Source organism: Mus pahari, chromosome 12 (assembly GCF_900095145.1).
Source record: "Mus pahari chromosome 12, PAHARI_EIJ_v1.1, whole genome shotgun sequence".
NCBI lineage: Eukaryota > Metazoa > Chordata > Mammalia > Rodentia > Muridae > Mus > Mus pahari.
Genome location: NC_034601.1, coordinates 22,584,771 through 22,605,749, shown reverse-complemented (window position 1 = coordinate 22,605,749; position 20,979 = coordinate 22,584,771). Strand labels below are relative to the sequence as shown.

Here is a 20,979-nt window from a genome sequence, read left to right as displayed (position 1 = left end):
AAAATGTAGACCTCTCCAAGACCATGTCTGCCACATACTGCCATGCTCCCATGAAGATAACAGACTAAACCTATAAAACTGTAAGCCAGCCCCAATTAAGTGTTTTCCTTTATAAGAGTTGTCATGATCATGGTGTCTCTTCACAGCAATGAAAACCAAACTAAGACATTTTGTTTATTTCTTTGAGGAAGAAAACCTTATTCATCTGATTGGAATTCAAATAACATGAATAATTAAAATTTTATTTTTATGTGTATAGTGTATTACCTGAATGTATATTTACATATGCCAGATGTATATTGTACCTACATAGGCCAATAAGGGCTTTAGATCTCCTGGGATTGAAGCTACAGAGAGTTGTGAGCTCCCTTGTGGGTCGAATGAGTACCTAGTGCTCAGAACTGCTAAGCTATCTCTCCAGCCCCACAAGTGGATTTTTGAAAGCTCTCTATTCTTAACAAAAGGATGGAAACTCAGCTATTACTGTGAAATCAGAAGAGCAAAAAAATCACCGAGATGGATTCCAGTAAGGATGCTAAGCTCCAAGATAAACAGCACAACGTGGCAACATGAATATGTTGTGAATATTGTTTAGTATTTCACAGATCTGTTTCCATGGGAAATAATCATCATCTTTGGAGCTATACAGACCAGACTTATACACTGCTTACTCATCAGCTAAAACCCTTAAGCAATTCTTTAATCTGTTTGTTTCTTATTTGGAGAATCTCAACCTCATGTTTCTTATCTGGGGAATGTAATTTAGTGAGTACAAAGTTCTAAGGACCAGGAATAAAAGCTTTTGGTACATTATGGAACAATAGGACTCAATATAAAATGGCAATAATATGAGTATTTCCATAGGCTTAGAGGGCTCTTGATAAACTTTTAGACACATTTACTTTGGTTTAAACATTATGTTATATATCCATGTATCAAAATACCTAGATTTAAATATGTACAATCAAGTAATTCTTGGGATGGCTTAGTTACTAAAAAAAAAAGTGTACAGTAGAAATGCTTACAGCAAATGAGTCATCTCCTACACTCGATCTTAAAATAAACATAAAAATAAAAATGATAGCTATATTACATACTGCTAATGCAGAATTGTAAATGCACACATTTTGTAGAACTCCTCTCCTGCAAAATAGTTCCTACATTTTAAGGAAATATACAGGAAAACCCATAAATAGAGAGCAAGCAAAAAGCTAATTAAAGGAGAGTCTTCTTCGTAAAATTAGCACTGGATGCATGAAGCCTCAATCATTTCTACTGCATTTTATAGTGTACACTTTAGGTTTCACTTAATGATTATGAATTTAAAAATATATTAAGATCCTCAAGACAGCCGGGCAGTGGTGGCGCATGCCTTTAATCCCAGCACTTGGGAGGCAGAGGCAGGCGGATTTCTGAGTTCAAGGCCAGCCTGGTCTACAAAGTGAGTTCCAGGACGGCCAGGGCTACACAGAGAAACCCTGTCTGGAAAAAAACAAAACAAAACAAAACAAAACAAAACAAAAAGCCTCAAGACAGACTTGGAGACAGATATCCTTTCGGTTTTAGCAGCTAATGAAGTTGTACATTTACACACCAGAAAGGGACTCTAACAAGGATCCCTCCCACTCGGTCATCACACCCCTGCTCTTTCAGCAATGCCCCCTTTCTGTTCGGAACTTTAAATATCAACTCTATGGAATTCTAACAGAGAAACAATAAGGGCGGCAGCTTCCAGACCATCCCAGGATTGGTAAAGACAACCTTCAAGTGGAGTGCCTGACATTTGATGTGAGGATACAGGTCATTAAAAACCACCTGGAGCACAGGACCAGACAGCATGGGTCTGCCTAGCCTCAGGAGCTGGAGCCCAAGAGCAACAGATGGGTGACAGGACACCCAAACAGCCTTGGAGAAAACAGCAACCCAGAGGCCTTTAATGTCACTAACCAAAAGTAGTATCTGCAGTGTAGAAAGGTATTCTGGACGATACCAACCTGCAACCTAGCCACAAAACCTTTGACCTATGATTTGCCCTGCCTGCAAAATATGCTAGGTCAATGTTAGCACCAGCTTTGTGGGAATATCCAACCAATGCCTGATTTGACTTAAGTCCCATTCCATGAGATGGGACACATACCAAGAATCAGAGCCTAGATAGCCCAAAAACCTAAGGTAAAACCAGACACTATTTGTCTATAAAACAAAAACAAACAAACAAAAAGCTAACAATAAAATGACTTCTATTAATATTTGGCTATACTCATAGATCAGTCCCTCATTCCTTTATCGTCAGAGATGCTTCCTTTGGTAGCAGATATGAAAAGAGACCCACCCTCCAACATTATGCAGAGAGAGAGAGAGAGACAGACAGACAGACAGACAGACACTCTAATTGGGATGACTCCATCAAATTCCTCTCCTCAGAGCTCACAGAATACCCAAAGAAAAGGAGGCAATAAGAATGTAAGAGCCAGAAGAGAACGGAGGACACGAGGAGACTAGGGCACTCCAAATCAACTAAGCAAAGTGCATATCAACTCAGGCTGAAGCACCAAGCACAGGGCCTATACCATGGGTCTGAGCCAGGATGTCTGCGTCTATTTTATACCTTTTAGTTTAGTATCTAAAGGAGACTTCAGAGTCTGAGAATGAGTGGGTTTTGATTCCTGTACCTGCTCTTGGGACTCTTTCCTCTTGTTGGGTTGCCATGCCAACTTCAATATGATGATTTTTGCTTTATCTTAATACATTTTATTTTCTTATGCTTGGTTGTTATCTTTTTAAAGCCCGTTCCTTTTAAATAAGAGACAGAAAGGGAGTGGATCCAAAGAGGAAGAGAGGAGGGGAGGAACTGGGGCAGGGAGCAGAGTGAAGGGAAACTACAATCAGGATTATAATATTTGAGAAAAGAATCTATTTTCAATAAAAAGAGAAAAATTAAGTTGCATAGACAGTAAAACCCAGCTTAAAATAATGAAGCCATACAACAGATATCTGGGAAAACAAAAGAAGCAGACCTCAAGTTAGAATCCAGCTATCACTGATTAAACAAGGAACATTTTATAGGCAGAGCCAGAATGTGACCTATAAAGGAAGACACTAAGGTTTTTTAAAAGCTGCTGGCCCAGATCTTAGAACAAATGAGCACTCTAGATTCGAATTAACAGAACTAACAGAACATTGAGTCCTTTCTCCATTTCCCTCTACTTCCAGTTTCCAAATGTCCTCAAAATTGGAGAATGAGAGTCTTAAAGTAAATGTGAGTTCCTCTACAGTCAGGAAACAAACTAGTTATGGTGCTGGGACAGAGACAGAGAAGAAAGATGCACAGACTTACATCATTCACACTTTTAGTATAATGAAGAATTTTTTTTTACTAGAATATACTGAGTAAACTAGAGTAAAGAGAAGGAAAGTAACCCCATCTTGAAGACTCATTACAAAAGACAAAGCAAAAATGCCCAGTGGTGGCCTCCCTGGTTATCTTCAGTGAGGAGCTTCCTTGGGATTGCAAATGCCCAGCAGATGGAAAGCTTTCAAGGTTTGGTAGCAAACTGAGGCAGAGTCACTGAAGTGGTATTTCACCTATGCAAAGGCACATAGATTTTTGAAGACAGCCAATTATTTAAGCAGTAAGCAGGAAGGAAAAAAGGGAGGGAGGGAGGGAGGAAAGGTAGGGGAGGAAAGGGAAAGGGAAGGGAAGGAAAGGAAACAAAAGAAAGCAGCAGAGGGAGGGAGAGTGGGCGAAGGATAAGAGCAAGCAAATTTATTTCAAAAGTTGGGTCTCCTGAGACCAGGTCTATGGTTCAGCGATGCAACAGTTGTCTGGCATATGTAAAGTTCTGGGTTTGATATGTAAGTAAAGTTATAACAGTGCTCATTCTGATAACTGTAAGACTAAAGGACTTAGGTAATTTTCGTTGAACTAAGTTTAAAAGATTTGTTTGTCATTTATAAAGTACCAGGCAACATCACTACCCTGCGGCAGCCACTGCCTCTGTCACAACTGTCCTACAACACATTATTTGCTGAAATTCTAGTTTTACAGCCATTATAAATCACATTTTTGAACCATTAAAAGCTTAAAAGGCACCTTCAGTTCACCTGTCAATAAAGCATATATATATATATATATATATATATATATATATATAGTCACTGCAAACACTTTTAAAACTCAAGCATCCTTGGACTAAGGATGCTACAATATTCTGCATCTATATTTCCCAAATGCTCAATACAAATACAGTCTTGTGTATAAAGTGAACTTCCTGGAACATCTACAAGACATCTAACTTACATTTAAAAAAAGGAAGGAAGGAAGGAAGGAAGGAAGGAAGGAAGGAAGGAAGGAAGGAAGGAAGGAAGGGAAAAACAGGTTAGATACAGATATTTAATAAAGCTGTGCACAGTGCTGTGATGTTAAAGTAAGATTTAAAACTGACATTACTTGATAAGTATATGCCTCAAAGACGTTCATTAAGAATGCCTGGTGAATTGTTCAAGTTCAATTAGAAGTCTAATTATAAAAATAAACAAACTTTGTTAACAGACTCTACAACCACATACTAAATAGAATATTCTACTGTCGACAAATCATTACTCAGTGAACTCTACTGAAGACGGAAGCACAGGGAAAGGAAGAAGAGGAAGATGCAAAGCAGTACTAGGTAAACTAAGGTTTTCATGACACTGCTACCACCACCTCTCCTGTGCACACACCCACGTGTGCGTGCGTGTGTGTGTGCGTGTGTGTGTACATTTGTGCTTTTAAATGAAATGATGATATGTTTTTAAAAATATCTGAGCATTCCTTTACACTAGTTTCTTATTTCAAACACCTAAAAAAATCTCTCGAGTCCTCTTGCATATAACACTAATTATCCATTCAAGGTTTCATCAAAGATCTAGGTGTCCTAATTGTCTTATCTATGAAGCTAGGACATCTTTTAAGTGTGTCACTGGACAAAATTCTTCATCCAATGCCACTATCAGTGGCTACCTGGCAAAGTGCTTTTAGTGACTGAAGTAAAATCCATACATCTGGAAAATGCTTACAGAAAGTAAGGAAAGACCAGAAACTATGGTTTCCCTGAGTATGCTTTTCTAAAAAACTGAATTTTAGACAGTTTATATCCTTAAATAATAGCCCTTTCATGAAGGCTGAGTACAAAAGAAAAGACAAGTGGTTTTTTTTTTTCCCCAAGTAGAAAAATCACTGAGGTAGAGGTGTGATTTTTAATAATTCACACCATTTATTTCCTCAACCATAAGAGCTGAAAAGAAAAATGTCTGGTTAGAAAATAAAGCCTATGAAGCATCATAGGAAACATTATCTCTAAAAACACTTTACGGAAAAGTCCCTCAATCTTGTTGCTCATAGTTTTCACCCCACTATTTTAAACACGATGACAGCACAATCTGACACAAGTTAGATGTACTTATAAACACAGCAATTCAAAAGAAACAGGTGGGAAGAAGGTGAGCAGGGGATGGGAGAGGAGGGAAGACTGAGCTGGTACCACAGGCCTTCAGAACCTCTCCTGTTCAGTATGACCACCCATTCCCATCTCTGCTGCCCAGATTTCTGTAACTAAAAGGACTGCATTGCCAGCATATGCTGTTTTAGTGCTTTCTACTCTGTCCATTTAAAAATATCAGGGAGCTTTATTGTTTTCTAAAGGGCAACTGTATTCTCTGTACCTGCAGTATTGCTGGGCTTGTGGGTTTGTTTTTATTTTCTATTTTACAGACCCATTTGGGGAAAAATGCACTTACTTGTTCAAGAAATCATTACACTAAAATAAAGTGACAGATTTTTACCTCCTACAACACGTAAGAATGTAAATGTGTACATGCTTGTTTTGTTTCTGACAAAGGGTCTTACTAGTAGTTCAAGACTGCCTCAAATTTCTATCTCTCCTGCTTACTGAGATTACAGGCATGGTACAGACAGCTCAATCTAAATAGTTCTCCACAACTCTGCATTATATATTGCAATTGAAAGGAAGATCATAACCGTGTAGCCCAGAGCACTTTTCTTATGGAGCTATTGTCTCTCTCACCTTATATGGCAAGGAGCAGATTTTCAAAGATTTGTATCTGGTAGCTACAGAGGTGGCTCACAGGTTAAGAACTAGTTACTCTCCCAGAAACCCTGTATTCAATTCCCAGATGGCAGCTCATAACCATCTGTAGTAATGCCAGGTCCAGGGGTTCTAATACTGTCTTCCGTGTTCCATAGGCTCCGAGCACCCAAACGGTAAAGCTGTACATACAGACTAACCACCCAAACACACACACACACACACACACACATAGTCACACTGCTTTGTACTTAAAATGATGACTTTAGTATAATTTTATTCTAGTATGATTTTCAAAGCCAGAAGTAAAGCAAGCAATTTCTTTTGTATGTTTTACATGTTTATATTAGATATTTACATAAATGTGTATATGTGCATGTGTATATGTAGAAGTGTGTTTATAATTTCAATGGTGGCATTATCGATATGTGATATACATAGTTAAAAGGAACTATGTCTTTAAAATTCTATAATCAGAGAAAGAACCTGAAAGTTATGTTATAGAAAGAATCTGAAAGTTATGTTATAAATAGGATATCTAACCCAGATAACGAAGATCTAAAATATGTATACTCATTCCATTATTCACTCACATTATTTAAATACTTCATGAGTAACTGCTGGCTGCATAAAAGCCATGGATCTAGATGAGGAGCAAAAAAGGAGGAGATAAATAAAATATTTGTAAAAAACCCTATCATGGACTCATGGAAACCAGCACAGTCCGCTGTGGAACTTGAAGAGGAGGAAAGGTAAACCTGCCCTGGGACCAAACAAATGCTGTCGTGTGGGCAGCTGCGCTGGACCTCTGAAAGTACCCAATTAGCTCACCATGCCAGGCATGATGTTATCCTCCTCTTCAAGTTCTGAACTTACACCAATAATTTAATTTATGCTGGGCGGTGGTGGCACACGCCTTTAATCCCAGCACTTGGGAGGCAGAGGCACGTGGATTTCTGAGTTCGAGGCCAGCCTGGTCTAGAAAGTGAGTTCCAGGACGGCCAGGGCTACACAGAGAAACCCTGTCTCAAAAAAAAAAAAAAAAAAAAAAAAAAAAAAAAAAAAAAAAAAAAAAAAAAAAAAAAAAAAAAAAAAAAAAAAAAAAACAACAACAAAAAATTTAATTTACCCCACTGTGCAACCTGGGAGTCTGAGACTCCTAATCAACCAGTGCTTTCTAGGTGTGACTCTTTGTATAGCTACTTCTAAAACTGCATTAAATTTTATTGTTTATTATAAAAAATAAAGAGTCACAAACAAGGCCTATACTCTAAGTCTGGGTGCCCTGATTTTCGATGGTAAGTATGCCTCTACACACAAGCACACAAGGGGCTGTTATGGACTTGGCAAATGATGAGCCTTGCCAGCCATCTGAACAATAGGAGCACAAAACAAGATTTAGAGAATTGTGAAATGGAAAGTGGACCGGAGGTGGGGGAAGACTGATGAATAAAATAACTCTTTCATTTACAAAAAGTATATGGATATTCCAAACATATTTTGATTAGGAAATAGGGGTGTATTGACATTTACTGGCTTAACTCTTTTCACTTGTATAAATTCAGATCTTGGTGTCTCCTAATTTGTTATTTTCAAAAGTATACACTTCATAATTGTATATGATATGAAGGGTCTTCTCAATGAATCTCTGACCTCCATATAAACCAAAGCGGCAAGCAATCCATGTTAACCTAGGGGAGAAGACTGTGAAGTAGTCTGTACCCTGATAATCTGTTTTTGATACAACAAATATTAAAGCATCCTACCCTCTCTTAAAGAAAGGGCAGTGAGACAGGACACAGAGCCATATTCTTCTCAGTCTCTATTATAATCTACCCCATGATGTCAACTGTAACTTGCATAAATCTACCAACGTTTAAATTCAGAAGAAAAGTGGAAAACACAAGAAGTAGTGTTTGTGTTTTTTAATGAGGTTCAAATATCTGAGCCAAAACTTTAAACAAAGTGCTACTAAGTCGCTTGGACTTAGCTGAGGGGCTTCGGGACTATTCAGTGTCAGAACATGCCCTGCTTCTTCACTGGTATCTTCGGGTTCTCTTTAATTAGGGGAAAGATTGTTAGGTAGTAACTGGGCCATAATTAAGAATTATATGAGAGAGAGATACAAGTTCTTAGGCTTGAATACTTCTCAGAGATCAAATTCTCACCACACTGGGGATGCTCCTAGTAAACCCATCATGGCCTTTGATGGTCTCAGAGCCAGGCGCTTGTAAGGAAGATGATCCCAACAGCTTTTGACCTCCTTCAAAGTGAGCATGTGTCAAATGCTAATTTAACAAAGACACTGGAAAAGCCACACTAAATGTCACTGTCACTTCGTCAAAGTCCCTAAACAGAATTGCCAAGCACGGCACCACAATATCCAGAATGAAAACCAAAGTGAACAGTAGAGCTGGGGAATGAAAAAATCTTCCAGGCCTAGATGGAAAGTGGGAAAACCAAAGTGAACATATGAAAACTTGTAGAGCTGGGGGATGAAAAATCTTGCAGGCCTTGATGGAAAGTGGGGGAATTCCTTGAGAAATAAGATACTAGCACAAGTTAGGCATGTCTCAGTAAAAAAAAAAAAAAAGAAAGAAAGAAAAAAAGAAAAAGAAAAAAGAAAAGACCTCAGGGTTTCAAAACGTACACAAAAAAGTTCTTTCCAGGTCACTGACACAGGTGGAAGGCTGGGGGAAGTCACAGCATCTCAGCACTGAAGCTTTGCACTACAGGGCAGGTTTTGTTTGAACTCCATTATCAACAACACCCAGCTTCAATGAAAGTACTACCAAGCCAGTGCTTTCTATTCAGACATAAAACCAACACCTTTGCACACAAAACCCATATCCAGAAGCAAAAGGGGGGCTCTACAACTGGTCTCCAGGTGAAGAACCAATTTGTCTTCCCTGTGGCTCCTTAGACTCCATTAACTAAAAACTGTAATAATCAAAGTCCAAGTTAGGAACAGAAACGATGGAAAAATCCCAAGACAAAAAAAAAACTCAGCCTGAGGGCATTATTACTCTTTAGAAACCATGGGAGCAGATCCAAACCTACTACAACTTAAAACATAAAATCATTGACTCCTGGCCACTGTGCCCTAGGACAGATGCAGCCAAGTAGTCACTAATTGTCTTGGGATTTCCAAATTAGCCGGAGGGAGAGCATCTGAGTCATTTGAAATTGGCAATGAAGCCTAAAGTCTCAAAAAAGAAAAGCTCTTTCACTTACACAACACACACACACACACACACACACACACCCAGTCCAGTCCCAGACAGTGTTGGCCACAGATCTCCGGTGAAACAAAAGAGATCCACAACAAAGACCCTCCTCTGAACTTATGGCTTTAAGAGAGTGCACTCTTGAACATTCTAGGTTTTGTCATAATGGAACTCCAGTGCTTCCCAAGAAGGGAAAGACAAAGAGTGACATTAAGATGAGCCAGTAACCAAAACAATAAAAAACTGCTAGGCCCCGGGGAGGGGAGGGATGACAAAGTAAGCTAGGCCTGGCCAGTACTAGTCAATCTGATTTTCCAGGACTTCAATATAGCAGCCGTGGGGGGCGGCGGGAGTAACAGGGTCACAAGCTTCCCACCCCCTCCAGTCTGATATTTATTAAAATGCAAGTGGGGAGATCATCTTTATAGGGGCTTGAGGTCCACCACTCAAAGCAATGCCAACCCTAAGATTTTCAACATTTGGGAAGCGAAGAGAAGAAGAGCCAGCCAGACACTAGACTAGGAAGATGGAGAGGTGGGAGAAGGGAGGAAGGGAAGAGAGGAGGGGAAGAAAGGAGGAGGGAGGTAGAGGATAGAAAGAAGGAAAAAAAAAAAAAAAGGAGGGAGAAGCGAGGAACCGAAGGAGCAGAGGAGGGAGAGGGTCATGTTTCAAAACAAAGGCTCCACTCGCGACGCCACCCCCTGGCCTTGGCCAGCCTGGAAGGGCTGGCATTTCTACACCCAGCGTCCACTAGGCAGAACAAGGCCGCGCGGCCGGCGAGCGCCTCCCGCAGCCGCTGGCGGACCGAGCCGGCCTCGCGCCCCGCGCAGCCCGGCTCCCCGGAGCCCGCGAGCCCCGGCCTACCTTCCTTCACGCCCGGCAACTTGGATTGATCCACACTCACGTCGGCCATGGCGGCCGCTGAGCCTCGGGCGCGCGGTGACCTCGGCGCACGCCCACCCCGCGGGCTGGCCCGGGTGGACCGCGGACTCTCCCGGGCCGGAAATGCACCGGAGTCCAGTACGGAGGGAGAGAGGAGCCAGAAAGGCGGCGGCGGCGGTGGCGGCGGCGGCGGCGGCGGCGGCGGCGGGGGGCGGGGGCTGCGAGGCTGCACCGCACGCAGAGGCGCGCGAGCCAGTCCGCCTCCCCTCGCCTGTGTGCCTGCCGCGCCCAGCCCCGGCCACTGCTAGGCGGCCTGAAGGCTGGGACAGAAGGCTGCACCTGCCAGCCAGGCGCCGCCGGGACAGGGCCTGTCTGAGCTCCACTCTGGGATCTAAGACTTGTGTAAAATGCTTACTGAGTGCCAAGCAGGCTCCCTTATATCTAGGATCAGTGGGCATATGCATACATACATACTTACAAACATACATACATGCCTCTGTGTGTGTGTGTGTGTGTGTGTGCGCGCGCGCGTGCGCGCGTGTGCTTTATATTTCTTTTTTGTTGTTGTTGTTTTTAAAGAACCAGAATACAAGACACTGAATTAAATTCTGGGCCCTTCTGGAAACGGAATACTCACAACCATCAGGGAGAACTGAGTCATTCAATCAACAAAAACCTATAAATGTCTACCAGATCGGATGTTCAGTTCGGGGGTGGAGAGATTGTGACAGAGACTTGTATGGGCTTCCCCTTTTCCAGCATGCCACTTGTTGGTCTATAATTCTGACATTTGTGTTTCTCTGACATGAGCGACTTTTCGTGTTTCACCCTATGAATCTGTACAGATTCATTCTCCTTTAGGAACTGTCTCTTCCTCCTAAAGGAAACATTCCAGTCCTAAACTGTGTCTTCACTAATCTTATCTTTCAGTCCATTAGTCCACAAAACATGCATATTTATCAAAGAATGGGCGTGAGATCAAAACCGGTGGGGCAGAATACCTCCCTAGGCTTGCTACATAAAGGGTAGAGTAGCAAATTGGTATCTGTTTCCTGAGTGGGAGGTCACCCCCAATAGCAGACAATGAAACTAAACTGAAAATTAGCAAAGATGGGAGAAGGCAGAGAAGAGCGCACTTTGTGGTGGAAACACAGTAGCAAAGCACGGTTCCTCGTCAGAGTTTAGAGGCTTGTTGGCAGGATTGTTGAACTCTGGAATCTCACCCCCAACGTCTTGTCAAAGTTCAATGTGTCACTTCAGCCACTGGTTTAAACTGGCTTTCCATCTCAGCTCAAGACTCCTAGTGTGAGAGGTCAGGAGGAAGTGGTATGATTTTAACTTGACGCTAAAATTGGTTAACAAAAATTAAGGTGTAAACTAGAGCAAAAATTAGATCAGAAGTTGGCAAGCTGCTACCCACAGCCAAACCCAGCCCACTGAAACCCCGTGACTATATTTGTTTAAATATTACATTTTAAATTATTTTTAATATGATTTTTTTATTTTTTCCTTTTAAGCCCAAAATCTAAAGTACTATCAAACCCTTTACAAGAAAATTTTGTGCATCCCTGGCACAGATAGAGTGCACTCCATAAGCTAAGTGTGAAGAAGGAAGCTGTAGCAAAGTGGATTTGGGGGTATTTAGAAATGTCCTGCCATGTATGGACCTGTTTTTTAAATGCCCTATAGTTGGAGAGAGCATTTACAATGACAGTATTTCTGCTTCTCTTTCCTTCTCTCTAAATTATTTCTACTTCTCTACCACATTGTTCCACTGGAGACTGACATCCACAGATGGAGCTCCTTGTTTCTGCTTCCTGATGAGTGTGAGGAGAAGTGATAAAAGTCAGAAGGAAGAGAGGCATGATAGAGTCTGCATTACATTCTTCTGCTGGGATGCTAAACCCAACCATGCCATGATGGGCCCGAGAAGAACTTGGAAGAGTCCATTCTTTCTTCCCACTGGTTTTTCAGGGGAGGAAAGGCATTCACCTTTACTATCTGACTCATCTCACAGCCCACAGACATTATTTAAAATCCATCAGTCAGAACTAGAAAGTTGCTTTCATTTTTAAAAGTACCCGTGGCTCTTGCAAAGGGTATGCACCCACATGGTGGCTCACAATTAATTATAACTCCAGGTTCAGGGCATCTGATACCCTTTTCTAACTTCAACAGACATGAAGCATACATGTGGTACACATGCACACATGAAAGTAAGACACTCAAAGGCATACAATAAAAATTAATATTTTTTTTTTAAAAATCGCCAGCTAAGAATCCATTTTATTCCTTGCTTTTAACCAATCACTAATGTTTTTAACATGTTTTTGGAGTCTTTGTTGTCTTGTTGAAACCTTTTGACTTTAAAAGCAAAGGGGTAACTGTAAGCAGATACAAGTAAATCCAGGACCTGGTAATTTTGAAGTACTACTTCTATAAGTCAATTTAATTGGCCCCATATTATTCAAAGTTCTTTTGTTTTGGTTTAGTATGGTTTTGGTCTTTCCAGACAGGGTTTTTCTCTGTAGACCTGAAGCTCGCTCTCTAGACCAGACTGACTTTTACCTCAGAGATCACCCTGCTCCTCCTACCTCCAGAGTGTTGGGATGAAAGGCATGTGATGCCAACCCATGGCTGAAAGTTCTTTACTATTGTAATTGTTTGCCTTGTGAAGTTCTGGGCATTCATAAGACCTCCCCAACTCCTGTACCTATGGCTAAGATGAAGCCAAGAGAAAGAAACAAAGCAAGAGCCTTTTACTTTGGGCTGGAGATGTATGTAGTTACAGAAATATTTACTCTTCTTAAGTGTGATTTGGGGAGGAAAGATGGCAAGATTTTTCTTTCAGTCCATTGACTAGGTGGTAGAGATGAACCTGCACCCTACAAAGAATATATGAGCTCTTCATTATTGAGGCAGGGGTAAGAAAAAGATGGAACTTCTGATGGTTTTAATAGTCCATTAGAAAAGTGAAGGCTACACAGCTGCCACATATGAGGTTAAGGTATGCTATAAAAGGGGAGAGTAAGGTGGGATTTGAGCAAAGGAAAGCAAATTTTGAGTCGGTCAGAACCTAGATCAATATTGAAATCATTTGTAACCAATTAAAGTGGAATCTGTTTAATTTTGGAACAAGTAAGCCCAATTAGAGATTGAAAGACACTGAGAACAAAATATCAAGCAAAATGAGGACAGTCATTAGGTGGGTAAGGAGTTGGGGGTATACCATGGATGTGTCAATCTAAATAGTGACTAGAAAAGCCAGTAGCCAATAGGAAAGCAGAGCCTCAGGCCTGCACTGCGAACCAGGTTTACCCATTAGGGAAAGGGACAGAGAGGCAGGAGTGAGCCTGTCATACAATGGGGGAACAAAAAGTAGGATTGTTTCTTTGGGTTTGGGGTTTGGGTTTGGGTTTGCTTTTATTTGATTTGACTTGGTTTTGGAAGCACCCACCGAGCAGGAAAGACACAAGATAGGAGACAGATTTAGAATCTATCCAATTAGTGAGTGTTGCAGTTGCCTGGAGATGATGGAACAGTAGCCACTGGGCCTGAGATTCACAAAAGGATTTAAGTCTTGTAGGTTGAGCCTGAAGGTAGCAATGGCAGATTTAGTCAGCACAGAGCCCAAAAGGTTCCTTTCTAGGGCTTCAAGCTGGCACAGGTCTCTAATGGGCATATCCTTCCAATGGCCCTGCAGTGTTCTGCTCGGGCAGAATGGCTTCCCACTGCTGCTAGTTGCCTCCGTCTTGCCAACACCCTGTGAATGGTCTAGTCATTGTGTTCTTTTCCGTTACATCATGTTGACTGTAACATGTTTCCTGACTAGAAGCTGACTAATTCAGTGAGATATTCCACAGGTTTGCTCCCCTTAAAAAACATTCACATTTCTGGCCAGAAGAAAAATTGAAGCAAGCAAACAAAATAAATAAATAAACTTGTGCCTATTCTTTAAAGAATCAGCTGCTTTAAATACAGAAAGTAATAAAAAGGAACTCGGTTCTCTGTCTAATTTCTGAAGTAGAAGATTTGGGAAAAAAAAAAAAAAGTCCTGCATGGCTAGACTTGCTTTCAATGACTCACGCCTACTCCGTATCTGCCCTAAATCTGAATAAGTCAAGTTCATTTGGGGTTAGAGAATCTCTAGCCAAGAATTGAAAGCAACATAGGAGAAAGCTCATTTTAAAAACAATTTAGCAAGGAATGATTGTGTGAATGATTCCACTAACCATATATTTTAGCATCCTAAAATGTCAGCTTTGCAATTTAAATAACAGTCCCATGAGAACTGTACATTACCTAAGCTGGCTCAGATCCTAACATGCTCTTCCAAGGTCAAATCATGACTTGAATGTCATAAGAACTGTTATTTATAAATCAATATCGGTACCACTAACTGCCTTTTAAAAAAGCGATGACATGTTCTCAGGTAGAATGTTGTGAGATGTGGCAGCATATACCTGCAATGTCAGATACAGGAAGTGGAGTCCATCTGAAACCAGCCTGGGCTAACAGTACCCACCTCACTAAAATAGGGCCAGGCAAGAGTAATTTTATATTAGTTTTAAAAATACCTGTCCCCTGAGCTCGTGTCTCTAGCTGCATAGGTAGCAGAAGATGGCCTAATCGGCCATCACTGGGAAGAGAGGTCCCTTGGTCTTGCAAACTTTATATGACCCAGTACAAGGGAAGGCCTGGGCCAAGTAGTGGGAGTGGGTGGGTAGGGGAGCAGGGGTGAGGGTAGGGTATAAGGAACTTTCAGGATAGCATTTGTAATGTAAATAAAGAAAATTTAAAAAAAATTATTAGATGCAAAAAAAAAAAAAAAAGAAAAGTAAAAAAGAAAAGACCTGTCAGAATGTGTAGAAAATGGTCATACAAAATCTACTTGGAAAACATAAAATTCCCCAATTGGAGCAACTGAAAAGGAGACTCTGACAGCAGAGATTTTTGTCTGTTGTGTTGGACATCCTCCCTAGTACTTAGGTTAGTCTTTGGCATATAGTAAGCAGTCAGTATTTGTTAGAAACGATCGGAGTTATCTAATTGTATTATCAGTAACCATCACAAATAAAAAAGGACAAGCAGAAAATGATATGGACAACCTTGACAACACAGTAATGAAGGGCTTAAATGGCATTACACAGAGGAGAAAACACTCTTCTTTCCTCTTTGACAACCGACTTTGGCTGCCTCATCAACAGGATCTACACATGAGAGCCACTCCAAAATGAGGCTGTAAATATTCTCCACCAAAGAGATGCCTGTCTATTTTCTAGGGACAGCAAGTCAGAGCATTACAAAATAGGTGGAAAGAGTGACATACTTTTCAATTTTAGAAGAGAGAACTACAGTACTGAAAGGTATAAAAGATATAATTTCTTCTAAAGCCTCTAACTCTTTGTCTTGCAGGTGTCTGCCCTGTTCATGGGTTCACATACAATCTTTGTTCCCTGCGTATACAATCAATATGTCTATGCTATGCCTACATTTCTTATTTGTATTCACAGGTATCATTCACACTAGGAGCAAGCCCACTCTACAGTTCTTACCCTAATTTCCTGTGGACAACCCCTGTCTCCAAACACAGTCACATTCAAAAGGACTTGGCGTTAGCCATTCAGCATGTCTCTTTAGGGGAGATATCGCTCAGGTCTAAGAGATGCTATCAATGCATCACGATGCCTGTGTTTGTTTGCCGCAGGCCTCAAAGAATTTTCATATGGACCTTTGAAATGAAGGGGGGTAGAAAGATAGAAAACTGTGCATGATAACATGGAAGAAAGGGGTGTGGGCTCAGGACAGGAAACTTGAGAGGCCACCAGAAGACACCTTGTTAATGACAATAAATAGACCATGTTTACATGTGATATATAACCTTGTGTTTCTTGAACTACCCACTGTCCTTCATCAACCGTATCTCTACCTACCTCAAATCTTTGTTTAGAGAAGAAAATTATTTAACTTTTAACTTTGTAAACTACATTTCTGAACAATAGGTAATAAAAAGAAAATCTTACAGGGCTGGTGAGATGGCTCAATGGTTGAGTGTACTGGCTAATTTTGTGTCAACTTGACACAGCTGGAGTTATCACAGAGAAAGGAGTTTCAGTTGGGGAAATGCCTCCATGAGATTCAGCTGCAGGGCATTTTCTCAATTAGTGACCAAGAGGGGAGGGCCCCTTATGGGTGGTGCCATCTCTGGGCTGGTAGTCTTGGGTTCTATAAGAGAGCAGGCTGAACAAGCCAATGGAGGCAAGCCAGTAAAGAACATCCCTCCATGGCTTCTGCATCAGCTCCTGCTTTCTGACCTGCTTGAGTTCCAGTCCTGACTTCCTTGGTGATGGACAGCAGTAAGGAAGTGTAAGCCAAATAAACCCTTTCTTCCCCAACTTGCTTCTTGGTCATGATGTTTGTGCAGGAATAGAAACCCTGACTAAGACATTGAGTGAGCACTGTTCTTGCAGAAGGCCTGGGTTTAGTTTCCAGCAACCATAGTAAATAGATCCCTGCTGTCTGTCCCCAGCTCCAGGGGAATCTCAGGCCTTCTTCCAGGTTCTATAGGCACCTGCATTCACATGTACATAGCCATGAGTAAAGTGGGAAGAACTCTTAGGAGCCTTTAGAGGTGTAACTTGGGAGCCACCCAAATCCTTCAAATAACATTGCAAAAGTACTTAATGACAGCTCTTCCTGAAGGAGTCCATACCCATGCTGAGCTGTGTCTCTCATTCTTTTCCTGAATCCCACTCTTTCTATTAACCGTCTTTAATACTTGTGTCACAAATGTCTTAATCTCCAGCTCCACTTCATATTAGCACGCCTTCAAATTATTTCATTCGCCAAAGCCTGGTTTGGCCCACATAGAGGTCTCTAAATGAAAAGGCATCTCTTCTGGCTATCATGGGTGGTGGGGAGGAACTGTGCCTCTGACTCTGCTAGTGGCAATACTGCATGGGAGTTCAGGACCCTTAATCAGACTTGCAAGGTAGAACTGATCTCCAGTCCCCTCAGTATAGTTCCTCAGCCACTATCCACCAAATCCTCTTTGTCTCCCATTGGATCCACCTTTTCCATCTTTCCCTAGTGAAGACTGTTACCTGAAGATACTGCAGCCCTACCAGTTCCCTAAATTAGTAACTATTTGATTTATATATCAATATTAAAATGAAGTGGAAAATTCTGTTTTCTTTGGAAAGTCAGTTGTGTAGGAGAATGTTTTGCGGGGCAAACATGTGAAGGAGTGGCCCTTGTCACTGTCACAATTATTAAATTTCCACTTTTGATAGACTAGCATCAACAGATGGGCAATCACTAAGAGGTGAATGGTTGTTACCATTGACTGGCTTAGAGCTGGGCATGATAGCACAAACCTGTCATTCAACACTTGGGAAGGTGTGGCAGGAGACTCCAGAGATTTCCAAGGACAGATTCAGATGCAGAAGGAATTTGAACCCAGTCTAACCTAAATAGTGATACATCTCTCACAAACAAATGCCAATTTCTTTTTACAGCAGCAATTGTAATTATCAAGTTGCTAGAGCTTCATAAAAGATATAAACTTAATGGGTCTCTTGTGCCAAATCAAAGAATGGATCCCTGTCACAGGGACTGCCCCTTGTCAGTGGAGAACCATGTACTGTAAAGAGCATGGTGAAGACTAATTGACTCCAAATCATGCTGTCAAATGACTACAAATGTCCTTTGGAAGGGTTAGAGGAACTAACTGTATGTACCTAAAGATGTTGGCCTATCTTTCAATGAGAAGTATTTTTAAACAAGCTTATACTAGGAAACATCGAGGTCAAATATTTTACTAGACAGATACATAGATGCCCCCTTGACCATTAGGAGATTCTACAATGGAAGTAGGTCTTATAATGAGTATGTGGGGTAATGACATTCTTATTGAAAGCTGAATATACAGAAATAGAGTTGTAAATATGTCTCTAATAGGCTCACCAGATGTTTATAATAACATTATGATTCATGTCACAGTGAAATAAATATATAGCTTATATAATTCAGTTACAAAAAAACATAACATTGATACTCTGACCTTTGGGATTAAAAAAAAATTATGATGACAACCTTAAGCATCTGCAACTTCATGCCCTACACAAAGGATGATAAATAATTAAAGCAAAGTGTACTATTCCCAAGGAATATAAAAGATCTGAGCTACCATCAGAGATCAAAAATGTTGTGGATGGCCCTGGTCCTGCCTGTACTTTCATGTGAAGTCCACTTTTCCAGGAGGGGTTGTTCTGGCGGAATCACCAGTGGAAGATTTAGATTTAATATGGTTTACAAGATTAGAATTCTAGTTATGGTGTCCAGAGTTTGAGTTACCATTGTTTCTGAACTAAGTCTGTGTGGTGTATTCCTTCCCACAGTGGTTCAGCTGGTTTCTAGAGAGGCAGGTACGGCGGCAAAGCATGGGTTTGCCAGATGTGCACTACAAAATGCTATGGAGGTTTTGAAGAATGGGGTTAGCATGTTAACAATCCACCAGTGGAAACCTAGCAAGCTGGGTGGAGAGATTTTAGAGCTCTGAGTCAGAGAGTCTCCACAAGATAAGAACATGTGGGCCATTGCCCATCAGTGTGTGTGTGTCCGGACAGTCTACCGGGGCAAAAACCTGTAAGGTCATTGCTAACCAAAATTTTCCTAATCAATTCACCTGTGTGACCTTTGTAATAAGCAACTGGGCCAGAGTAGATGAGTGAATACTTTGCTAACTTCAACTAAACTTTAGTGTTCACAATTGTGTGTATGTTAAGTGTGAAGGGTCTGAGATATGTTTTCACTTGCTAGGCAGTAAGTTGGTCTGCCATATTTAATGATGTTAAGAGAACATGTAATATTCCTGAGTTCAAGACAAAATGGAGTGTATTTTGTTTGTTTGCTTAATTGTTTTATACAAAGAACAAACCATAACTTTGGTGATTGAAAGGAAAATGACCTTTCATAGGCCTATAGCAATGGCACTATTAAGAGGTGTGATATTGTTGGAGTAGGTGTGGCTCTTTTGGAGAAAATGTGTTACTGGGGACTGGGCTTTTAGGTCTCAGATGCACAAGCTAGGACCAGTATCAGTCTTTGCTGCCTGCAAAGACAGCTTGCTCAAGCAAGGACCGATATCAGTGTCCTGCTGCCTGTGGATGCAGATGTAGAACTCTAAGTTCTTTCTCTAGCAGCATCTCTCTCTGCATGCTACAATGTTTTCTGCCATGACAATAATGGGCTAAACCTCTAAAACTGTAAGCCAGACCCAATTAAATGTTTTTCCTTTATAAGAATTTGCTTATATTGCTTATTGAGTTGGAACTTTGATGGTGATTGCATTGAATCTGTAGATTGCTTTCAGCAAGATGGCCATTTTTACTATATTAATCCTTCCCATCCATGAGCATGGAAGATCTTTCCATCTTCTGAGATCTTCAATTTTTTTCTTCAGAGACTTTCAAATTCTTGTCATACAGATCTTTCACTTGCTTAGTTAGTCACACCAAGGTATTTTATATTACTTGTGACTATTGTGAAAGGTGTTTCCCTAATTTCTTTCTCAGCCTGCTTATCCTTTGTGTAGAGAAAGGCCACTGATTTGTTTGAGTTAGTTTTATATCCATCTACTTTGCTGAAGTTGTTTATCAGGTTTAGGAGTTCTCTGGTGGAATTTTTGGGGTCACTTAGTCATCCATTGGACTGAGCACAGGGTCTCAATGAAGGAGCTATAAAAAAGACCCAAGGAGCTGCAAGGGTTTGCAACCCCATAGGAAGACCCACAATATGAACTAACCAGTACTGCCAGAGCTCCCTGGGACTAAATCATCAACCAAAGAGTACACACAGTGGGACTCATGGCTCTTGCTGTATATGTAACAGACGATGGCCTAGTTGGTAATAAATGGGAGGAGAGGCTCTTTGTCCTGTGAAGGTTCCATGCCCCAGTATAGGGGAATGCCAGGGTCAGGAAGTGGGAGTGCGTGGGTTGGGGAACAGGGGGAGGGGAAGAGGAGAGAGGGGATTTTTGGAAGGGAAACCTGGAAAAGGGATCACATTTGAAATGTATATCAAGACAATATCTAATAAAAAATAGCTGATAAAAAGAGTATCACTTCTCAGTAATAAAACTCTAACTAAGACAATAACATTCATCAGTATCCCAACCATCCTTCACAAAGGGTAATAGGAAGACAACCAAGAAATGGCTTGATGATAGCTACCTGTTTAGCAGTATGTTACAAGGGAGGAGTGTCAAGCTAGGTGCCCTGAATCTTTTCTAGCAGGCAGTATCTTCCTTGGTCTTTGGCTTGGTGAAGCATATTATCTTTCTTATTCTGAACTAGAAATGACCCCATTGTTCCTCCGAGGAAGAAGCTGCCTCTGCCTTCCAAGGTTGACTGTTATTCAGACATCCTTCAAGGTAACAAAAGAGGATCCAATAAGATTATGTGGGGGTCTTGGCCACTGAAGAAATGGCTCAAATAGCAGACATAGTATCATTATTAAGGTGCAAGAGCCAGCCACTGGTACTTTGGTCTGCTCTTCTCTATTACCAATCTTACTAGGAACAAGTATAGTTAGCTTTTACATGGGCTCTATTCTCTCTCCCACTCTCTGTTGTAGCATAATCCTAAGATATCTTGACCAGGTTGTGGTTGATCTTTCCCACATGTTGTGAAATGCACAATAGGCTGTTCAGGAGACATTCTGGTTGACCTTTTGCCAGTTTTATGTTGATGCGACAGAGTAACTGATGCCTGAGTTATGATAGA

General features: G+C 41.0%; 1 protein-coding gene across 2 annotated transcripts in view; it reads right to left on the bottom strand.

Moving 5' to 3' along the window:
* Ccdc50 (coiled-coil domain containing 50) overlaps positions 1 to 10,367 on the bottom strand; it is a 51,786-nt gene extending 41,419 nt beyond the window's left edge. Inside the window, exon 1 of one of the 2 annotated variants that reach the window (XM_021209575.2) lies at positions 10,178 to 10,367. In XM_021209575.2, the coding sequence (XP_021065234.1) occupies positions 10,178 to 10,226 (49 nt within the window). In that variant the 5' untranslated portion in view covers positions 10,227 to 10,367. The remainder of the gene's footprint in view (positions 1 to 10,177) is intronic. The other variant, XM_021209576.2, reaches the window with a different exon arrangement.
* Positions 10,368 to 20,979: the final 10,612 nt, after the last annotated feature.